At 52.8% G+C, this 18206-nt stretch overlaps 7 protein-coding genes across 7 annotated transcripts; 5 read left to right on the forward strand and 2 right to left on the reverse strand.

Annotated features, from left to right (window-relative positions):
• Positions 1–80: 80 nt before the first annotated feature.
• On the reverse strand, positions 81–2213 carry RHO25_010363 (uncharacterized protein; the record flags this gene model as incomplete). The annotated part of the gene is made up of 2 exons (XM_023602723.1): positions 81–2079; positions 2134–2213. The coding sequence occupies 2 exons, from the start codon at positions 2211–2213 to the stop codon at positions 81–83; spliced, it is 2079 nt and encodes a 692-aa protein (XP_023450689.1).
• An 817-nt stretch (positions 2214–3030) lies between these two features.
• RHO25_010364 (uncharacterized protein) lies at positions 3031–5904 on the reverse strand (the record flags this gene model as incomplete). Its single annotated transcript, XM_023602722.1, has 4 exons — positions 3031–4988; positions 5043–5147; positions 5204–5281; positions 5331–5904. The coding sequence occupies 4 exons, from the start codon at positions 5902–5904 to the stop codon at positions 3031–3033; spliced, it is 2715 nt and encodes a 904-aa protein (XP_023451284.1).
• A 567-nt stretch (positions 5905–6471) lies between these two features.
• On the forward strand, positions 6472–7746 carry RHO25_010365 (uncharacterized protein; the record flags this gene model as incomplete). Its single annotated transcript, XM_065603289.1, has 1 exon — positions 6472–7746. One exon carries the CDS (start codon positions 6472–6474, stop codon positions 7744–7746), a length of 1275 nt encoding a protein of 424 aa, XP_065459361.1.
• A 1353-nt stretch (positions 7747–9099) lies between these two features.
• On the forward strand, positions 9100–10293 carry RHO25_010366 (uncharacterized protein; the record flags this gene model as incomplete). The annotated part of the gene is made up of 1 exon (XM_065603290.1): positions 9100–10293. The coding sequence occupies one exon, from the start codon at positions 9100–9102 to the stop codon at positions 10291–10293; it is 1194 nt and encodes a 397-aa protein (XP_065459362.1).
• Positions 10294–11053: 760 nt separating this feature from the next.
• Positions 11054–11731, forward strand: RHO25_010367 (uncharacterized protein; the record flags this gene model as incomplete). Its single annotated transcript, XM_023602720.2, has 1 exon — positions 11054–11731. The coding sequence occupies one exon, from the start codon at positions 11054–11056 to the stop codon at positions 11729–11731; it is 678 nt and encodes a 225-aa protein (XP_023450793.1).
• Positions 11732–12295: 564 nt separating this feature from the next.
• On the forward strand, positions 12296–14285 carry RHO25_010368 (uncharacterized protein; the record flags this gene model as incomplete). The annotated part of the gene is made up of 2 exons (XM_023602719.2): positions 12296–12918; positions 12977–14285. 2 exons carry the CDS (start codon positions 12296–12298, stop codon positions 14283–14285), a joined length of 1932 nt encoding a protein of 643 aa, XP_023451222.1.
• Positions 14286–16244: 1959 nt separating this feature from the next.
• RHO25_010369 (uncharacterized protein) lies at positions 16245–18104 on the forward strand (the record flags this gene model as incomplete). Its single annotated transcript, XM_023602718.2, has 2 exons — positions 16245–16406; positions 16464–18104. The coding sequence occupies 2 exons, from the start codon at positions 16245–16247 to the stop codon at positions 18102–18104; spliced, it is 1803 nt and encodes a 600-aa protein (XP_023451023.1).
• Positions 18105–18206: the final 102 nt, after the last annotated feature.

Below are 18206 nucleotides of genomic sequence, written 5' to 3' on the forward strand. Positions count from 1 at the left end.
GTGCGGTTCCGTCCAGAAGTCCAGAGTGCGCTCCAAGACTCAGTTCGACACTTGCGTTGACTGATCTCACACGACGAAGCTCAGCTCACGATCACTCTAACACGGTCCATATTCCATGCCAGAGCGATGTCAGTCCTAGTGTTTCCCTCACGATGCGATGCAACGCGGACACCAGCAAAGTAGAGCCCAGGCTCCTCGTAAACATGCGAGAACTGAACACTGAGCGCCTGGCTGACTTCGAGGTCCTTCTTGGCATATTCACCAGTTCCATACGCATCCCACTCGAGCGCGACAATTTGGTCAAGACCAGTAGGAACTTCGGCCTCCACATTGAATTCGATACGTCCTCCAGATTTGACCTCAGCACGCTTCGTCCCATTCACGAGAAGCTCAACCAGCGGCTGAATGCCCTTGCGTTCGGAAGCAGCGCTCGGTATCCTGACCTGCCCATCCTCGACAGTATAGTTTGTAGGCGTCGGAGGCTCAATACCGTATTCGACCCAAGCACTCAAATCTTGCAGATGTTGCTCGTATAAACCAGTCCAGTCCACGAGCCGCTTTGTAAATGGAGCACCAAGTCTATACATGGCATGATCCGCATTCTCGCCAAAGTAGAGACGATAGTGATCTTCGATGCCTCCTTTCGCTTTGGCCACCTGTTTGGAGTACCAGTCCGCATGCCACGGAAAGGCATCAAAGTCGAGCAAATTTTGTAGAGCAATTGCCTTCATGGTGATGTTGCCTGTGTGAGTGGCACCTCCCGTGGTTGACTGAGTGATGAGCGGTCCGATCAAGATGCTACGTTGCGGGTAGAGGGGCTGGCCGGCGTCGTCTCGAAGGTAATCGAAGGCGTAGAACCCGCTCTCTTTTGGTGGGACTTGGTGCCGGTAGAATGTGTGTGCTGCGAGGTACCATCTATTGTCGACAACAACACGGGCTCCTGGCACGAGAGCCTGGAGTTTCTCATTTGTGGCACCGCGAGATGAGATGTAGACTGTGCGGGTGTCGGAATCCAGATGGCCAGAGAATGGCTGAAGTGTATTGTTGACCATGATGGAAAAGCCTAGGCCAACACTACCGGCAATGTTTTCTGGCACGTCCTCTAGGACAAACTCGGTTGTCATGCCATGATCTCCTACAGCCGTGCTTGCAATAGTGCTGTTGAACTCGACGAGAGCAGTACGAAACCTTTTTCCCAAAGCAGATTGCTCAGCGCCAGCATATCCGTCTTTCGTCCAGAAGTCGTCTGCATAAGTAGGATCCATGTCTTGAATCATGGGAATCGTGATATCCTTCATCGTCTGGAAGAGCTGAGTTCGATTCCCAACAATGGCATCCCAATCCTCCCATCCTTTCAGCGGTACACCAAGAGCTGTTACTTCTTCAAGCACAGCTTGCTCGAGATTGTCGAAGACGGACGTGAGGTCGACATTGCTGCCAGGCTGAACCGCATCAATAATCTGTGCGGACTTATTGCCAAATATCAGGCCTCCAAAAGCTCGCATACCCCAGTTGTAGGGAATTGAAATCGGTGTCGCTTGAATAAGAACAAGACACCCATCCCATACTCCAAATGTCTTTTCAGCGGCGCCAACAACTTCAAGAGACCCACCACTGCCACCATAAACATAGCCATATACCTCGTCAGCAGAAACATTGTAGTAGTCCTGAGCAATGCCACGAGCTAGCTTCGCTGTCGCTGCATCTGCGCGATATCCAATTGAGCCGGATGTCTGAACCGTGAACCCACCACTTTCCACGCCAAATGAGATGGCGTAGTCGGGAGCACTAGCGTTTTGAGATGGGTACACGAGCTGGAAGAAGCGGCCTTTCCATTGTGACTTGGGAGTAAGGTAGATCGTGAAATTTACCGCTGTGCCGTTGAAGTAGCCAGAGATGCGTTCGTGGGGGACAGGTTGAGTTTCATTGGCTTGGTTCGTGAAGGTTGGAGAAGCATATTCGGGATCGATGCAGTCCCGCGTGACGATGAGGGCCTGGCCTTCTTGGACGCACTCCACAGCAGGTTGCTGGGCAGAGACACCAAGAGCCGCAATGAAAGCTGTCAATGCAGTAAGTAGCCTGCGAGAAGTTCGTTCAGTTTTTCTTGGACTCTTGTTATGCGCAGCAACTTACCTCATGCTGAGAGCAACCACGCCGGGGTAGTGTTCTGAGTTACTTTGGTAGAAGAACCATGATTCTATCAACGCAGCCATGACTGGACTCTTTATATGCAAAGAGACGTACTTCCTTCTCAATCTAGACTCATTGACCACCTGCTAGTGCTTATGAAGATCTTGCACAAGTGCAATCTTGAGATGGTAAGATCGCCTGGCTTTGTCAGACTTGTACTTGTTAGCAACTTGGCACATTTGTGACGGACCGTACGGATGTACTTGGGAGGCTGATGCCACTTGATGGCGCCTGGGCGTGAGAGTGATATGCTTCCCCCACTTGTTCATGGGCTTGATCTTATTGCTAAGGCAATTGTATCACCGATTTTCTGACTGTGGTCATAATGAACCCGTTGTCACCATGTCATGGGTCGCCTCTTACAGTGTTGCCTGCGGTTTGGAAACTTCGTAGCAACGATATCAACAGTTCTGATGCTTTCACCGAATGCGCTCAAGACGGCTCCCGAAATGATACCTGGTTGCCAGAGTCCCTTGACCGAAGATAGGTACCAGGGTAGTGAGACTTAAGGGTGAGCCCTCGGTGCGAGTGACCTATGGCTAGGAAACTAAGGTGTCGTACTCGTACTCGTACCCGCATGTTATCTTGGCAAACTCAGGTGAGATGGAATTGTATTCCAACAAGGCGTTCAACCAAGCCATCAGGTTCTGCGGCCTACTCTGTGGTACAACAAAGAGCGAGAAACGATCAAGAAAGAGCTAGTGAAGCTCAAGTCCAAGAGCACTTGGACATGCCGCACGGGGCTTCCATGCCGCATCCCGAGTCGAAAGGATTGCAGCTCCACAGGCGGCAGTATCGTGCAGTCCAGTATTGGTTTACTTTCGATCCAGCATTATTAATTCAGTCAAAGCGATCGACACCGACCCGGTTCACTCGAGCTCTCCTCCCGAGCGCTTGTCGCCTTCTCCTTGACAATTCCAAAGCGCTCCCTTCCCCAACGAGGCGTTTCTCATCTTCCTCTGCTGTATATTTGGGGTTGTTCTCTCCAAGTTGACGCTCCAAACGCCCATTCTCCTCATCCTGCATGGCAAGGATGTCCTCATCCCCTTTTGCTCGCACCTCAGATCGAGCCTTTGTGACAGAATCGTGAGAAGAGTGTACATTGAGAGGCTCCGTCAGTGGAGGCGTAGGTCCCCTAAATGCGGCTGTCATTCGGGTAAACGAATCATGGTCTGGCGTTGATGGCTTAGAGAAGTCGACGGGGTTTCCATTCGCATCCGTAATCCTGATGGCACTACTTCTCTTTTTCGGACGGACGAAACTAGACTGGTGTGATGGTTTGGCCTCCGATGGCAGTTCAAACCCCTGAGACGCTTCTGATCTGTCATATGGCCGTATTTCAGGCTGTTGTATCCGATATGGATCATACCATCTGGAAGTGTCGTGGCCTATGTATGGATATCGTAGCCCAGAGGACGTATCAATATCGATGGGCAGTGGCAAGTCTGGAACTCGTTCTTTCAAGTGACCCGAGTCTAGATCCGGCGACGATGCCCCGGCACGACCAGCCTTTAAGTCATAATTTCGCCCCTGGTAATCTTCTTCGCCAGATACCGAATAATTTGTTCCGGGCCTAAAGCGAACAGATCGTGAAGGCATATGCGTTACGACAGTTTGATTGCTCTTCTCGCGCTTCCTTGACTCAGCATTGCTTGCACGGCTTTCGTTATATGATCTTGGAAGGCGGTATGCCCCATTGTCGGTGGTAGATGACCCCGCTGCGCCTTCAGAAACGATTTTACTATCTTTTGCGGCAGCAGCCCTTCGCTGAAATCCAATGTCCTCTATTCCATCGCCGCTTCTCGAGGCGCCGCCTACGGTGTTATGCCCCAGTCGCTGTGGATAAGCATCATCCTTTGGCGGTTGAATTCTATTCGGAGTGCGTATACGACCACCCGAGATGCCAGAATTTGTGTCCAAGCCATGCGCCGTTGTGTCCATTTCTCCAGATGCAGTCATACTCGAGGAAGAAAGCGAATTGTATGAACCATCTTCGGGGGTAGCTGTGCTTGTTGAGTTGCTCTCGTCCATGCCAATACTGTTATTGCGGTCCATTCGGTCTTTGCCTAGCAGGCTCGAGTTCTGTGCTCGCGACTTGCTACCGCCACCACGACCCCGAAAGCCCTCCGCAAGCGTCTTGAATAGATCTCCACCACCATCACGACCACTAAGCAGATCATTAATCTTAGCAGCGAGAGCATCATCCGGCTTGGGCGTGCCAAACTTATCGAACCTGCTGTCGGGATCCTCAGTCTCTACCATTGGGCTAGGGTTTGGAACATGGATCTCTTCGTCAGATAGCACATCACGTTTTTCCATGTTCGAACTGCTACTCAGTGCATGCGAAGCGCCGCGCGGCGACTTTGTGTTTAGTTTGAACGGCTGCAGTAGTGGCTGGATCTCCTGGATCACCTTGGACTTCCAATTCGGCAAAGCGTCATCTTCAATGTACGAGTAGAAGCTCAGCAGAGCTTCTTCACTGGGTATCGACCCGCCTTGAATGCATCGCTCAAAGAGCTCAACGTACGAAGCAGCCTCGGCTTTGACCCTACCGGCCTGCTGCTTTCCAAGCCCCTTGGTTTGCGCGGTAGTGAGCTTAGAGAGGACCTCGGAGGTCATGGTCCGAGTTTCGCTGTCATCAATGTGAGGTCTCAAGCGATCAATGATGGCGCCACTCGCAGGCCTGTCAACATCTTTGCTGCTGAGACAGTCTTGTATCACTTGATGCAGAGTTGCGGCAAGCTCAGCTGAACTTGAGTGCTCTTCGTTGTTGGGGTAAATGACCTGTTGCATGGTGACTGTGCATTACCTCAGCTTTTGTGTGTCTTGAATGCCGGGTGAACCGCGGTTACCTCCAAGCGCATAGATATCGCATTTCAACGTGGTTCTTCGAGGACCAGGCCCTGTGAAGTCCATTCGTTGCTCCTGATCACTCATCAATGAGAATTCATGTTTATCTTGAAGTGTCATACTGGCGCATGATAAGCCCGAGTCCCAATGTAAGTGTCAGTACCATCAGTCTCAGCCTTGGCGATTCCAAAGTCACCCAGCTTAATTCGGATGTAGCTGTCTGTCAGTTCAGCTACAAAGACTGCTTTTCCGTCAGCACGTATTGTGGTCCTCGTGATAGAGCAGCTGACCATTCGGAGGTTTAATGTCCCGGTGCAGGATAGTAATCCAGGCACTTTGTGCGTTATCTCGGCGGACGACATCTGGCAATGGCGCAACCTTCAGGAAGTCATCGGCATGGTACACGCCATGGTGAAGATACAGCAGGCCACAGGCGATCTGATACATCACGAGTACAGCTTCCCGCGTATCAAGCTTGCTTCTGTCTTTCCTACTTTGTAGGGCTTGCTCGAGGTCGCCAAATTTGCAGTACTCTGTGTACAGCTTGGCGACTTGAGAGTTTGGATTGTAGGTGAAGTCGACATAATGTATGATGTTCGGATGTTCCAGGCCCTTCAGACGTTCTCCAAGTACGTAATATTCGCCGAAGACATAGCGAGATCCATTGGCCTTTGCCGGGTTCACGCCAGCAAGTGAATACTCCTTGCAAATGTAAAGCTCCGCCTCGACTTTGGCATTCTTTCCTTTTTTCTTCCTGCGCACGCGGCGAATGGCTTTTGCTTGCTTGCCATGGTGTAACACGATTGGCTGCGGCGCGTCCTGCCAATCGTATACAGCTTGTATCTTGGCCTGCTGCGGATTCATGATGGCTCACTGATGAAAAAGTGACCATACAATTCCGAGAAGCCGCCCTGTGTCGTATCTGAAGAACGAGCGGGGCTTCTAACGCTGAGGTTACTCAAGGCTGAGGTCTTCCCACCTGACCTATACTGATTGGTACGGGGCCAAGCATGTGCATGAGCAGCTCGCTTAGACCATCTAAGCCACCAGCATGCGCGAAACAACAAAAAGAGGTAGTCAGCTCTCGTCATCGATGATTTTACAGACAGTGCCAGTGCTGTTCGCCCATCTCATACTATGGCCACCGGCCTCGAGTTTGGGGTGTTGCGCTTGCGGTGCCAGGAGTAATCGATGTGATCCTCCGCGGGGCACTGGCGCTTTGGGAGCGCATTGAGAAATTCAGGACTATGGATGAGGTTGTCAGCGGGCAAGTGAATCGCACCCTTCCATAGTGGAAGCGAACAAGGTTTGATACTAACAGTGGCATCCTCTAGCCTCCGTGAAATAGCCCTTAACCTGAGGGAAGGGCCACTGTGCGTCGGTCTAGAGAATGTCAGGCACGCTGAGAAAGATCGCTGTATCCCGGCTCAGATGCAGGAGGATCTCAAGAGACTGCTGGAAATATTCGCTGTGCAACTGGAGATAACCCAAGAAGGCCTCAGAGCTGTGGAGGATGACTTTGTTGGAAAACTTCGCTACAACCTTTCGAGGGGATCGGGCAGCAAACATCGGCTGGAAAAACAGTCCCAGACGCTCCAGAAGTCGTGCAGTACGCTCCAAGAATCTTGCAATAGGCTGCACAATCTGCGCACAAGTCAGTCGTCTTACCTCTGGACATCTGATGTACTCAAGATTACGCACGAGAGCGTCCACAACAGGCCGGTCGAGCTTTTGCCAGCATCCGATATACTTGTAGCTCGAGGAAACTACGCCACCAAGGCTGCCAAGGTGGAATGTGAGTTTGTTCTTGAGAACAAGAGACGTGAGAATGATGTGAAGCTTCTCTGTGCCAAATTGAGCTCGGAGGCGCTCCGGGGTCTTAACGGCATGCTTCCAGTGCTCGGGTATCGGCAGCCGCCATACGACGAGCCAGACGGAACCAAGGTCTTTCAGCTCATCATTGAGCTCCCGAAAAACGTTGACCGAGAAAGTCTCGAAAACAGAATGCTGTCCCATGAGCGACCTTCACTTCGTGAGCGTCTGGTGATCTGCTTGAAGACTGCAGAGGCTGTACGATCTGTGCATTCCTTGGGGCTGAAGCACAAGTCCATTCGTCCTCGAGCAATTCTCGTGCTCACCTCAATCGATCCTGGTACTGAAGAGACAAAGCTGTCTCTGCAAGACTGGTCACTCGTTCATGAGATTTCCGGCGCCACCACGCAGCTTGGAGAGACGCAGTGGCAGAGAGCGATTTACCAGCACCCTCAGCGTCAGACGCAATATGCAGAGAGTGCGTACGAACCCAAGCACGACATATACAGTCTTGGCATAAGCATTCTGCAAGTACTCCTCTGGCAGCCATTCATCGTAGAGACGGCGGATGTAACAGACAGAATCTGCGATCTATTCGAGACCTATGGCCTGGCGCGTGGCGATGAAGATGGCATTACCGACCTTCCAGAAAGGTATCGTAGCATCACCGCGAAGCTGATCAGCAAACCTTGGGCGACCAAAGAGATATGGCGCGACATTGCGGCTGGCGAGTTGCAAAGTCGGGCGCTGACCCGATTGGTAACGAGGTGTCTTGATGGCGATGAGCAAGGCGGCTTCAGAGAAGCCGTTGAAGTGGTTCGGCAGCTGCAGGCCTTAATCAAGCGTGAGGATGATGGCTCGAACGCAGCATCATACACGACTTTCCAGAATTAGCGGGAAGTGTATGAAGTTGAAGCAGCATGGTGTCAGACTTTGCTGGCCACGATTGTTGCAACTTCTTGGATTCGTCGAAGTCGATGTCAGCCGGACATGCTAGGTGGTACGTGACTGCCATGTCGATTCTCCTCGCACCTGCACACCTGAAGTCATTCGCCCGTGGTCACACCTGGGGAAAGGTAGACCAGGCCGACGGTCTCGACTCGGCAAGCGCTCGCCGAGATGTGGCAGGTTTCAGATTTGCGGGAGCGTCTTGCCTGCACTTGGCGGTGAAAACAGGGCACAGAAAAAAGGAAGGCGAAACGAATCAGTCTTGTGCAGAACAGGCACAACCGGCTGCCACGTTGACTTGCGCGCGATTGGATTTTCTCGCACATGCTGTTGAGATGCACACGCTTCGAGCCGACGTGGTGAAGGCAAAAGGTGATGGATGCTGCATCCAGGAAGCCGTTGCTTGTCTGTCGCGACGGTCCTGGGCCATCTTCGGGAGTCATTACGGCTGTTTGAGGCTCGCCGACACGGCCGCTCTCGGTGGTGGACGAGCTGACTACGCGCGCGCCAAGCGGTGTCTGAGGCTCGCAGCGGCGCAGTGGGAGGGAGAGTGCGATGGGCGGACGGGCAGATTTGGATCGCTGGTGGTCCAAAAGTGCAGCGAGAGCCGGCGACAACGTTGAGTGCCAATTTCTCGGCTCGTCGGCCGTTCCTGCGTGACACGAGGACAACGGCGAATCAGAGCGGGCAGGCGGGGATCGCGTCTTTGGCGGGCTCGACTGGGTTTAACTTAGACCCATGCAGGAACAGGTTGGGAGTCACGCTCGTGCCGTCATCGTATTTGGCTTCATCCCTGTGCACACATTATGAACGCCGCAGCCGCATCTCCCTGATCTCGACTGCATCTGCTGCTTCTTCGCCCTCACACGCTCGACGACAGGTCACCACGCTCTCTACCAGCAACCCACGCTCCTTCACCACCACCGCCACTCGTTCGCCAGGTGTTGTTTGGGACCACATTCCTTCACACACCCCCCCCCCCGACCCCGTCAGAGCAGCGCATCAGCATTCCTCGCGTCGTGACACGGCAATCACCAGACGTGTGCCCTATTTTGGATCTTGTGAGTCTGCTCTTTCATCCACCTTTCATGCGCCTCGCCTGCTTTATCACCGCGAAATGAAGCCCGCCTTGTGAAGACCGCCCGCTGCGACGGCAATATTGCACACGCCCCTGCCATTTGACGCCGCAGAAATCTCCTTCACTGCAACATTGCCAAGTCACATTCTCTTCATCAACTGTACTGACTCCGCGGGCCGGCAGTATCAATTTAACTTCACATCCATATCTCAAACATCACCATGAAAGCTGGTCTTCTTGTCGCGGCTTTGGCCGCTACCGCCACTGCGCAGCTCCACCGCCGTGGCCACCGACACGCGCGTCGTGAGAACCCCGTGGCCTACCACGAGGAGGTCCAGGTCGTGACCGAAACCGCAAAGCACGTTGTCTACGTTGACAGCAATGGCAACCCCATCGTCGAGCCAGCCAAGACTCCGGCTCCAGCTCCTCCAGCATACCAGGCGCCACCAGCACCTCCAGCTTACCAGGCACCACCAGCTCCAGCTCCTCCAGCATACCAGGCGCCACCAGCACCTCCAGCTTACCAGGCACCACCAGCTCCAGCTCCAGCCCCGGCTGCTCCAAAGCCAGAGGCACCAAAGGAGGCTCCAAAGCCTGCTGCACCCAAGCCAGAGGCTCCAAAGGACTACAAGCCAAGCTCCGGCGGTGGCCAGGGTATCGTCTACTCTCCTTACAACAACGACAAGTCCTGCAAGAACCAGGATCAGGTCAACGCCGACTTCGAGAAGCTCGGTGACTACAAGCTTGTTCGTATCTACGGCTGTGACTGCGACCAGGTCAACACCGTGCACAAGGCTGCTACCGCCAAGGGCATGAAGGTCTTCATCGGTATCTTCGACATCAACCAGGTCCAGTCCGACGTCGAGAAGATCGTTGCTGTCGCTAACGGCGATTGGTCTTGGGTCGACACTGTCTCTGTCGGTAACGAGCTCGTCAACAATGGTGCTGCTAGCGTCGATGCTGTTGTTGGCGCCGTCAACGCTGCTCGTAGCCAACTCCGTGGCGCTGGGTACCAGGGCCCTGTCGTCATCGTCGACACCTTCGTTGCCATGATTGCCAACCCAGCCATCTGCGAAGCTTCCGACTACGCCGCCGCCAACTGCCACGCTTTCTTCGATGGTGGCAAGACTGCTGACCAGGCCGCTGATTTCGTTGCCGAACAAGCCGAGCGCGTCAAGCAGGCCTGCGGTGGTAAGAAGACCGTCATCACCGAGACTGGCTGGCCATGGAACGGCGCCACCAACGGTGCTGCTGTCCCAAGCAAGGAGAACCAGGCCAAGGTTATCAACGGACTCAAGTCCAAGTTCTCCGAGAACATCTACCTCTTCACTGCTTTCGATGACCTCTGGAAGGACAACTTTGCTGGCTCTCACGGTGCCGAGTGCCACTGGGGTTTCATCGAGCACTCTGCTTAAATTGCTCGTGATGATTGATTTCTCAAGCACTGCATGAAGCATCAGTATGAAGCATTTGATGCGCAAGCCACACACACACACAGTCCCAGGATACGATAGATGGGCACGAAGGGAGATTTCTTGTACAAATGTCCTTCTCTCTGAAGGGGGTCCTGTTCAATACGGAAAAGACATTTGCATAGCACAGGAGGGTCTCAGCCAGGGCGTTTGTCGGGAAGAATGATTGTCTGTTTCGTAAGAGAAAATGCCTCGATTTTGAGAGGCCGGTAAAGATGCATCGGCAGCATAGCCTGCTGTCGATGAGCTTCAAATGTGCAAGTTCTTGTTCTTACCATCTCTACCATGTCATGGCACAAACTTGCCTATCTATGAGCTGGGGACATACACGCGCTCCCGCGTGTGAGTTGAGTCAAGTCCATTCTGCTGACGCGCTTGAACAGAACCGGCCTGGGGAAAGCTCCGGATGATGTGCTGTGAGCTCAATGGCCCCGCACAGATCACTGCGAACACCTCAGCTTGATGCACGTTGTGCTGCCTTTCAACTGACTACTCAATAATACCTGGCAACATTGCCCTATTACTTTGCACAAAGAGACCCAGGCTTTGCTTGGGGTGGTACAACTATCGACCTGACATCATCCCGACACAAGCAACCCCGCCATCCATCTCACAACAGACACCGCACGTCTACAACCACACTTCAAGCCGACTGCACAGCAAGACAAAACACCACGAGCACTCAAGACCCAAATCGCCCACCATGGCCTGGCGCTCCTCAGGCCCCACAAACGAAGCCCTAATCACCAACCTCTTCAACAACAACCTCATAACCTCCCCTCTCGTCCGCAACGCCATGCTCTCCGTCGACAGAGCCCACTACTCCCCCAAAAACCCCTACTCAGACTCCCCTCAATCTATCGGCCACCGCGCCACAATTTCCGCTCCACATATGCACGCCAACGCCGCAGAGTCTCTACTACCATACCTTCGTCCAGGCAGTAAAGTCCTCGATGTAGGCAGCGGAAGCGGATATTTGACTCATGTACTAGCGGAGCTAGTCAAACCTGATGGAAGAGTTGTAGGGGTGGAACACATTCAGGAGTTAGTTGAGTTGAGTCAATCCAACACTTCCAAATCCTCCGAGGGTCGCGAACTTCTCGAGAAAGGAATATTGCGATATGTAAAAGGTGATGGGAGGTTAGGGTTTGTGGATGAAGCGCCTTATGATGCGATTCATGTGGGAGCTGCGGCGAAAGAGGGGGATGAGAATGGATTGGTAGAGCAGTTGAAGAGTCCGGGGAGGTTGTTTATTCCGGTGGAGGATGGGAAGAGTGGGGAGCAGTGGATTTGGGTTGTGGATAAGGATGGGGAGGGGAGGGTGAGCAGGAAGAGGGAGTATGGGGTTAGGTATGTGCCGCTGACGGATGGGCCGCGGTGATGGGGGAAGAGGTGGTGTCGTGGAGGAAGGTGAAGAGACGACTATATATCGCAACGATTATTGTTGCGATGGTCGCTTGTGCATACTGATCTCACGAGGCTCACGGGGCTGAGCCACGAACAAGAAGAGGACACGCTGTAAATGGGCAATGCCAGCAGACGCCGGCGAACACATCTTCACGCATCGGCATCCTGGTCTGGCCAGAGAGCCGTAGGTGAAGCAAGACACAACTTCACAGACTTCATCCTCTGCGGCGCTCATGGAAACACTCTCAGAATCGCAGGAAGACCACGACAAACTACTGGCAGAGAGCACAGTGGCCAACGTGCCCATACTGCCTCCACAATGAGTCTTCTAAGGACTGGCGTTTGCTCATCCAGATTGCAGAAAGCTACGAGTAATCAGCCAGCGAACGAGCCAGATTGATCTCTGCTGGTCTTTCTGCATCCGAGCAAACCTGTTTTGTTGGTTAAAGGTACAGTCTTGTTCTCAATATGGCTATCACTCTGGTCCGCATTCTGATTCCTGAGTCGGTCTTTGGGCGTGTTCAACGTTTCAAGAGATATGGAGACAATTCCTTCACCATCCGGTGGCAACACGCTGTATGAGCCTTTGCATGCTGAGCGTAAGCAAATTCGCCTGCTCACCATTCTGCGTGGCGATTTCGGCGATGAAGTCTGGTGCACGCTCCATATTGGAAGCCTCCTGGACGCCTGCTCTTACGAAACCATTTCTTATGCTTGGGGCGATCCGAAACACCGCAGCAGCATACTTGTCAATAGCAGCAGCGTCGACGTCCCATACAGTTCCATGGCTGCAGTACGTCGGATGCGGCTTCCAGATCTGGATAGAGTTGTTTGGATCGACTCGATATGTATCAACCAGCGTGACAATTTGGAGAAGAACGCTCAGGTCGCTCTCATGTCTTCCATTTACAGTAATGGCATCCACAACCTCGTCTTCTTGGGCGGTGATCAAGATGACATTGCAACGGAAGTGCAAAGCGTGATAGACTCAGAGGCTCTGCAGGAGCAATGGAGCAAGTGTTTCAATGAGAGTTGGGATAGTCTATACCACGTACCAATGCTGTCTGGCGGCTTCATTCTGGGCGGCTTCAAGGAAATGGCCACCACTATTGCATCTTACCGCTCCCTTTTGGAAAAAACATATGACCTGCCTTGGTTCAGGTGAGTAGTTCCCGGTCCATTCCAGGCAAAGTTTTTACAGTCCACTGAACTCGCTCAGACGCTTGTGGGTCCTTCAAGAGGTTGCGATGGCTCGCGACAACACTTGTCACTGGGGCACGGCCAAGATAAAATTGGATCAATTGCTCATCGTCGCGAAGCTGTTGCAACAGACGTCGAAAGGGAGCTATCCTCACGGCTTAGCCACAGCATCGATGATGTTCAACGAACGCGCGATGGGAAAGTTCCAATTTTCACACAGAACATTCTTCTCTGTTGCCCAGGCGGGCGAGGACTTCGAAGCCACGGATCCTCGAGACCGCGTTTTTGCCCACATTTCTCGGTTTCTTACACCAAGGCTGGATGCTCGAGACAGCCTGCATGCCCGCATATCTCAATTCCATGCACTATATCTTGCGCCAAGGCAGGTTCGTGTCATGTCACCACTAATTGCTCCGGACTATTCTAAGACGACTCAGGAAGTGTCCAGAGATGCCACACGATATGCGCTCGAAGGTCAGCCCTCAGAAGTGAGTGTGATCTGGGGCGTAACTCAGCACATTTCGCAACAGGACCTAGAAGATGGTATCACGACCTGGACATTTCCATTTGGTAATACTTCGCAGCGCTATGATGACCGCTTTGCTTCCAAATTGGACCATAGCAGCTTTCATGCAGGGGTGGAGAACAAGCACATGAAACGCGAGGGCCAGCTTAAGATGATAAGATATCCGGACGTTACAGATCCAAATATCCTCACGTTGTATGTGACAATTTTGGACTCAATACTGGAGACGACCACGGTATTGACCTTAAATGAAACAAAAGAGCTTGCCCTCGAAAGTAGGGTGGTTGATACTGTCCGCGCGATGACAGACTTGGACGACGAAGCGACTGCATTCGTTCTCACTGCGGAGGGACGCCTCAATTACGATTTCCCAAATAGTCCTATGCCTGGTCCTGATGATGAGGACGACGACTTCGCAGAAATCTTGGAAGGCTATCACGCTTTTCTGCCGATGATGCGCAATGGGCTGCAGCCACGTCCGAAGCATCGAGAGATCGACACATACGCTACGCGGAAGGCCTTCAGAGGGGCTCCGTTGTCCGAAAAGTTCCTTCACGTGTTCAGATCGAAGGCGAAGAATCGCCGCTTCTTCAAGACTACAACAGGCCTTGTTGGTTCTGGGCCTCAGCTCATGGAAGCGGGGGATCTGGTCGTTATTCCGGAACGAGCTTGGGAACCTTGCGTTCTACGTCCTGTAGGCACGCAATACCTTTTCTTGGGGGTTGCATATGTCTTTGGTATGATGCACGGTGAAGTGTTCAGAAGACCTGGTGTTCAGTGGAAGTGGGTGGACATTCGATGAGGAAAAGAATTCTGCAGCTTTTGGAGCGGCATTTGAGCAGATCATATTGCAGCATGGCAGTTCTGTCTTCGCACTGAGTCGATATTCCTTTCCAGCCGAAGCACAACCAGCATGACTATCCAGACAGAACAACAAAGTTCATGGGAACCATCAGCTCATCTGCTCGGGCCTTTAGACGAAGCTCAGCAGAAACCGCCTGGTTTCGACCACCTTGGCTCGGTATCAGGGCGTTAGATCGCGGTCATAGCAAAGACTGTTGTGCTGAGAGCAGTCACGAGCACGAGAAGACGTCACCCGTAAGGAGATACAGGTACATGTAGATCAAGATCCACATGCTTTTGTTTCAATCTGTGAGTTTTTTCATGTGCTCGTGCAAGTGCCCCATGCCTCCATCAGGATGCAGTCCTTCATGAGATCCTCAGCAGCTGAATGAACCCAAGCCAAGATGTCAGTCTATACCATGTGAGCCTGTAGACAACTCCCGTATCCCATCGGGTCATCAACAACCCTCGGTTCCCGAGCAGTACGAAAAGTAGAACAATTGCCCGAATGAAATACAAAGCCAGCCAGTTTGAGCTCTTCTACAGTCATTGTGTGACCATTTCATTGGACAGATATAAAGTCAGAAGCTGGACAAATCCTAGCCAGAGAGTGCTCAAGCTTCATCATTTGCTACGAGAAGCACAGAAGTCACAGTAACGGCCAGGATCCAGCTTTGCGGAGATGATCGCAATACGCCAGAAAGTGCTCGTCATAGGACTCGACCTACCAGATGGAGGCACAGGAACCAAACCTATGGTTCAGAAATTCAGCAAACAAATGGTTCACGATGTCAATATTCTATTCCATTTCACCTTACCATCCACGCAATCAACAGATACCAGATACACAATCCCTAACCGCATCACAGGACATCTCAAACGCCCACACAGCAGGCTACGACTGCACAGTAATCGACATAAACCCATCCGATCAAGAACCTGCAAAACAAGAGCTTCAAAAGAAATTACAAACCCAGCAATGGGATCTCTTCGTGATCGGATTCGGAATTCGAGGCAATAGAGCCTTCACAACACTATTCGAAGAAGTAGTGAATGCCTGCGTGAAATCTTCGCCTGGGACCAGGTTCGGATTCGCTCCAACGCCTGATGGGGTATTTCGGACGATTATGAGGGTGTTGCCGCCGAGGTGAAGTGAGGTCAGACTATGATGACTTGTAAAATCACGAGATGCTGTGAACAGTATCATAGCAGTAAGGCTCGTTTAGATGACAAAATTGTAAGGATATGCCTTGGCCGCTTCTTCAGGAGCTCAGCTCAGCTCAAAGAGGCAGGCAGTGGCGCGGGAACAGAAACAGAAGGCACGACGCGAGCTGACGCAATTCGCCGCTGCCCTCCACACACACCTCAGGTTCCGCGAAAGCCTCACAACGTGTCGCAGATGCAAGTCGCATAAAATATAGACAAGGCAGCACACGCGCCATGAAACAAAATTGTGAAGAAAGAAGTAGAACAGTAGAGCCGATGCCAGTGTGTATTGTTATGACGAACCGTGCACGAAATGTTAACCTTTTCGGTTGAACCCGTGACCGGCATTCGTACTTTCCCATAGCCGAGCTGGAGTGTTTGGACAACTGGGCTCAACGCACCAGCTCATCAACAAACTCGCCATCAACGCACCACTCAACACCGCTCCCACATCAAAACACGAGCGGATTCGGATTCTTCGCACCATTGCGTGCTCGTACATACCCATATCGAGGATATTTCGCGTCGTTTGGGACTCCGTTTGACCGCTTTTGCCTCGCGTCGCCGCCGATTCACCGGGCGCAAAGCAGATTTTTCGCCTCGATTTCTTGATGCCTGAGGCATAAGCTCACCACCCCCAGCGTTTCCTCACCCTTCTGCGCAAACACCACGCGCTCGAAGGGGACGCCGGCCGCCGCCTTCTCCCGACTCTATGTCGACGAGAGCCAGCACTGCACGCCATGTCCGCCAACGCAAGCTGAACACGAAGCAGCCGCTTCGCATACTACGCGAAAATGAACTCGAGGAAGCGAATGATGAATCGCAACAGCACATCCCGCAAGTGGATACTGGTGTCGAGAAGGCTGAAGAAATCGTAAGTACTCACCAGATCTCACCTTCGACAGTGTTGCAGCATCGCTGACTTGATCAGGAATACCATCTTCAAGCTGTCATTAATGCAGCCAATACTTCTACTGCTGGTACCAAGACCAAACAGAACTACATTCCCACGCCCGATGCCGTGCGTGCGAAAGGCGTCAACTATGACGAGCTGTATCCGAAAGGGTTCCAGGACCCTGCAACTTACATCAGATTCAGCACCACTGTCGAGGATTCTGTTGGCAGTGCATACTGCATGGACGAGACTGACAATGACTTCCTGAATCAGAACCTGAACGAGGGTAAAGATGTCCACGGCCAACCACTTCCAGATAAGTCGCACCAGTGCTCTGAGGAGGCTTTCGAGGAGGCCATGTCGTTCTTTGAGGAATACAGCTTGCGTCTACGGCCGTTCGCCACTGTCGATGATGCTCCAGTACCCTCGTTAGATGAACTCGAGCAGGCGCGTGAAGATCCGCTATCGCAAGAAGCCCAGCACTTCGTCAAGGCCATCTATCAGCATTGGGAAAGGCGGAAGTCTGGCCATGGTAGTCCTCTCATGCCAAGCATCAAGGTCAGAGTCCTCGATACCACCTCTGAGGCTGACGATGCCGATCCGTATGTCTGCTTCCGTCGTCGCGAGGTCCGACAGACTCGCAAGACCAGAGGCCGTGATGCTCAGGTCGTAGAGAAGCTCAAGAAACTGCGAATGGAGCTCGAGCAGGCCAGGCAATTGGTTCAGATGGTTCGAGAACGTGAAGAGCTGAATAAGCAGAACCTCGAGATCACCCGCAAAGTGTTTGAAGAGCGTCGCAAGCTCAAGGAAGTCAAGATCAGCAAGAACATCGTTGGTGAGAAGGGTGAGGACGAGGAGCTGCTCGTCAACCAGAGACCTCAACCCAAGCCCAAGTCTCGACAAGATGGCGGCCGATCGGGCGCGACGATACGTCTTGCACCAAGAGCGCAATCGGCTCCAGAGAACGATCTCATTTCGTTGGCTGACTTGCAGGCTCAGTCCGAGGAGCATGTGCAGCAGATCATCTCCAACAGGAAAGAGCAGCATCGCCGCTGGAACCAGAGCTGGCAGGACAGGACATGGCAACCTCTCACGCCACCGCCCGAAACTGCAGAGCATCCACCACAATGGTCATCGTTGTTGGCAGCAGGGCCGACGGGCTATCCGACGCCGCCACCCTCGCTGCCTTCAAGGAGTTCGCAAGATCGGGATGGCGATGTCGAGATGGAAGAGCAGAAACCAAAGCTCGACGTCAACGGCAGAATTGCGACAGAACCGCAGTTTCGGTTGTCGTACCAGCCTGTCGGCATGGGCCAAGACTACGACGACGAGCTTGAGCCGGATGCGAAACGCCAGCGCTTGGATGCACCGCTTTGTCGACTACGCCGCGGGCGTGGTGGGAGACTGCACCTCGAGATGCGCAGAGATCGACCAAAGGGCGTAATATGTTCTGGTGTCGTGTCTGATGCGGAGAGTGATGATGAGCTGGAGGATTACCATCCTGTGCCGGAGAGCAAGACATTCGATTACCGAGTCGCGCTTATCAATACGCGGGTGGATCGCGGCTACCGACCCAGTGGCGACCAAACTGCCATGGTCGCGCAAGCGCAGGCAGCCATGGCGGCAGGTCAAGGCCAGAGCTCGCAGACGCAACAAGCTGCAGCTGGTGGCTCTTGAGGAATTCTTTTGATGATTGCTTGTTGTGAGGATCCCTGTCCGGCTCGTGGCAACAGAGGATGGACTTCTTGTTGTAAATTATAGGATAGCGATGATACCCCA

This window comes from Cercospora beticola, chromosome 7 (assembly GCF_033473495.1).
Source record: "Cercospora beticola chromosome 7, complete sequence".
Taxonomy (NCBI): Eukaryota; Fungi; Ascomycota; class Dothideomycetes; order Mycosphaerellales; family Mycosphaerellaceae; genus Cercospora; species Cercospora beticola.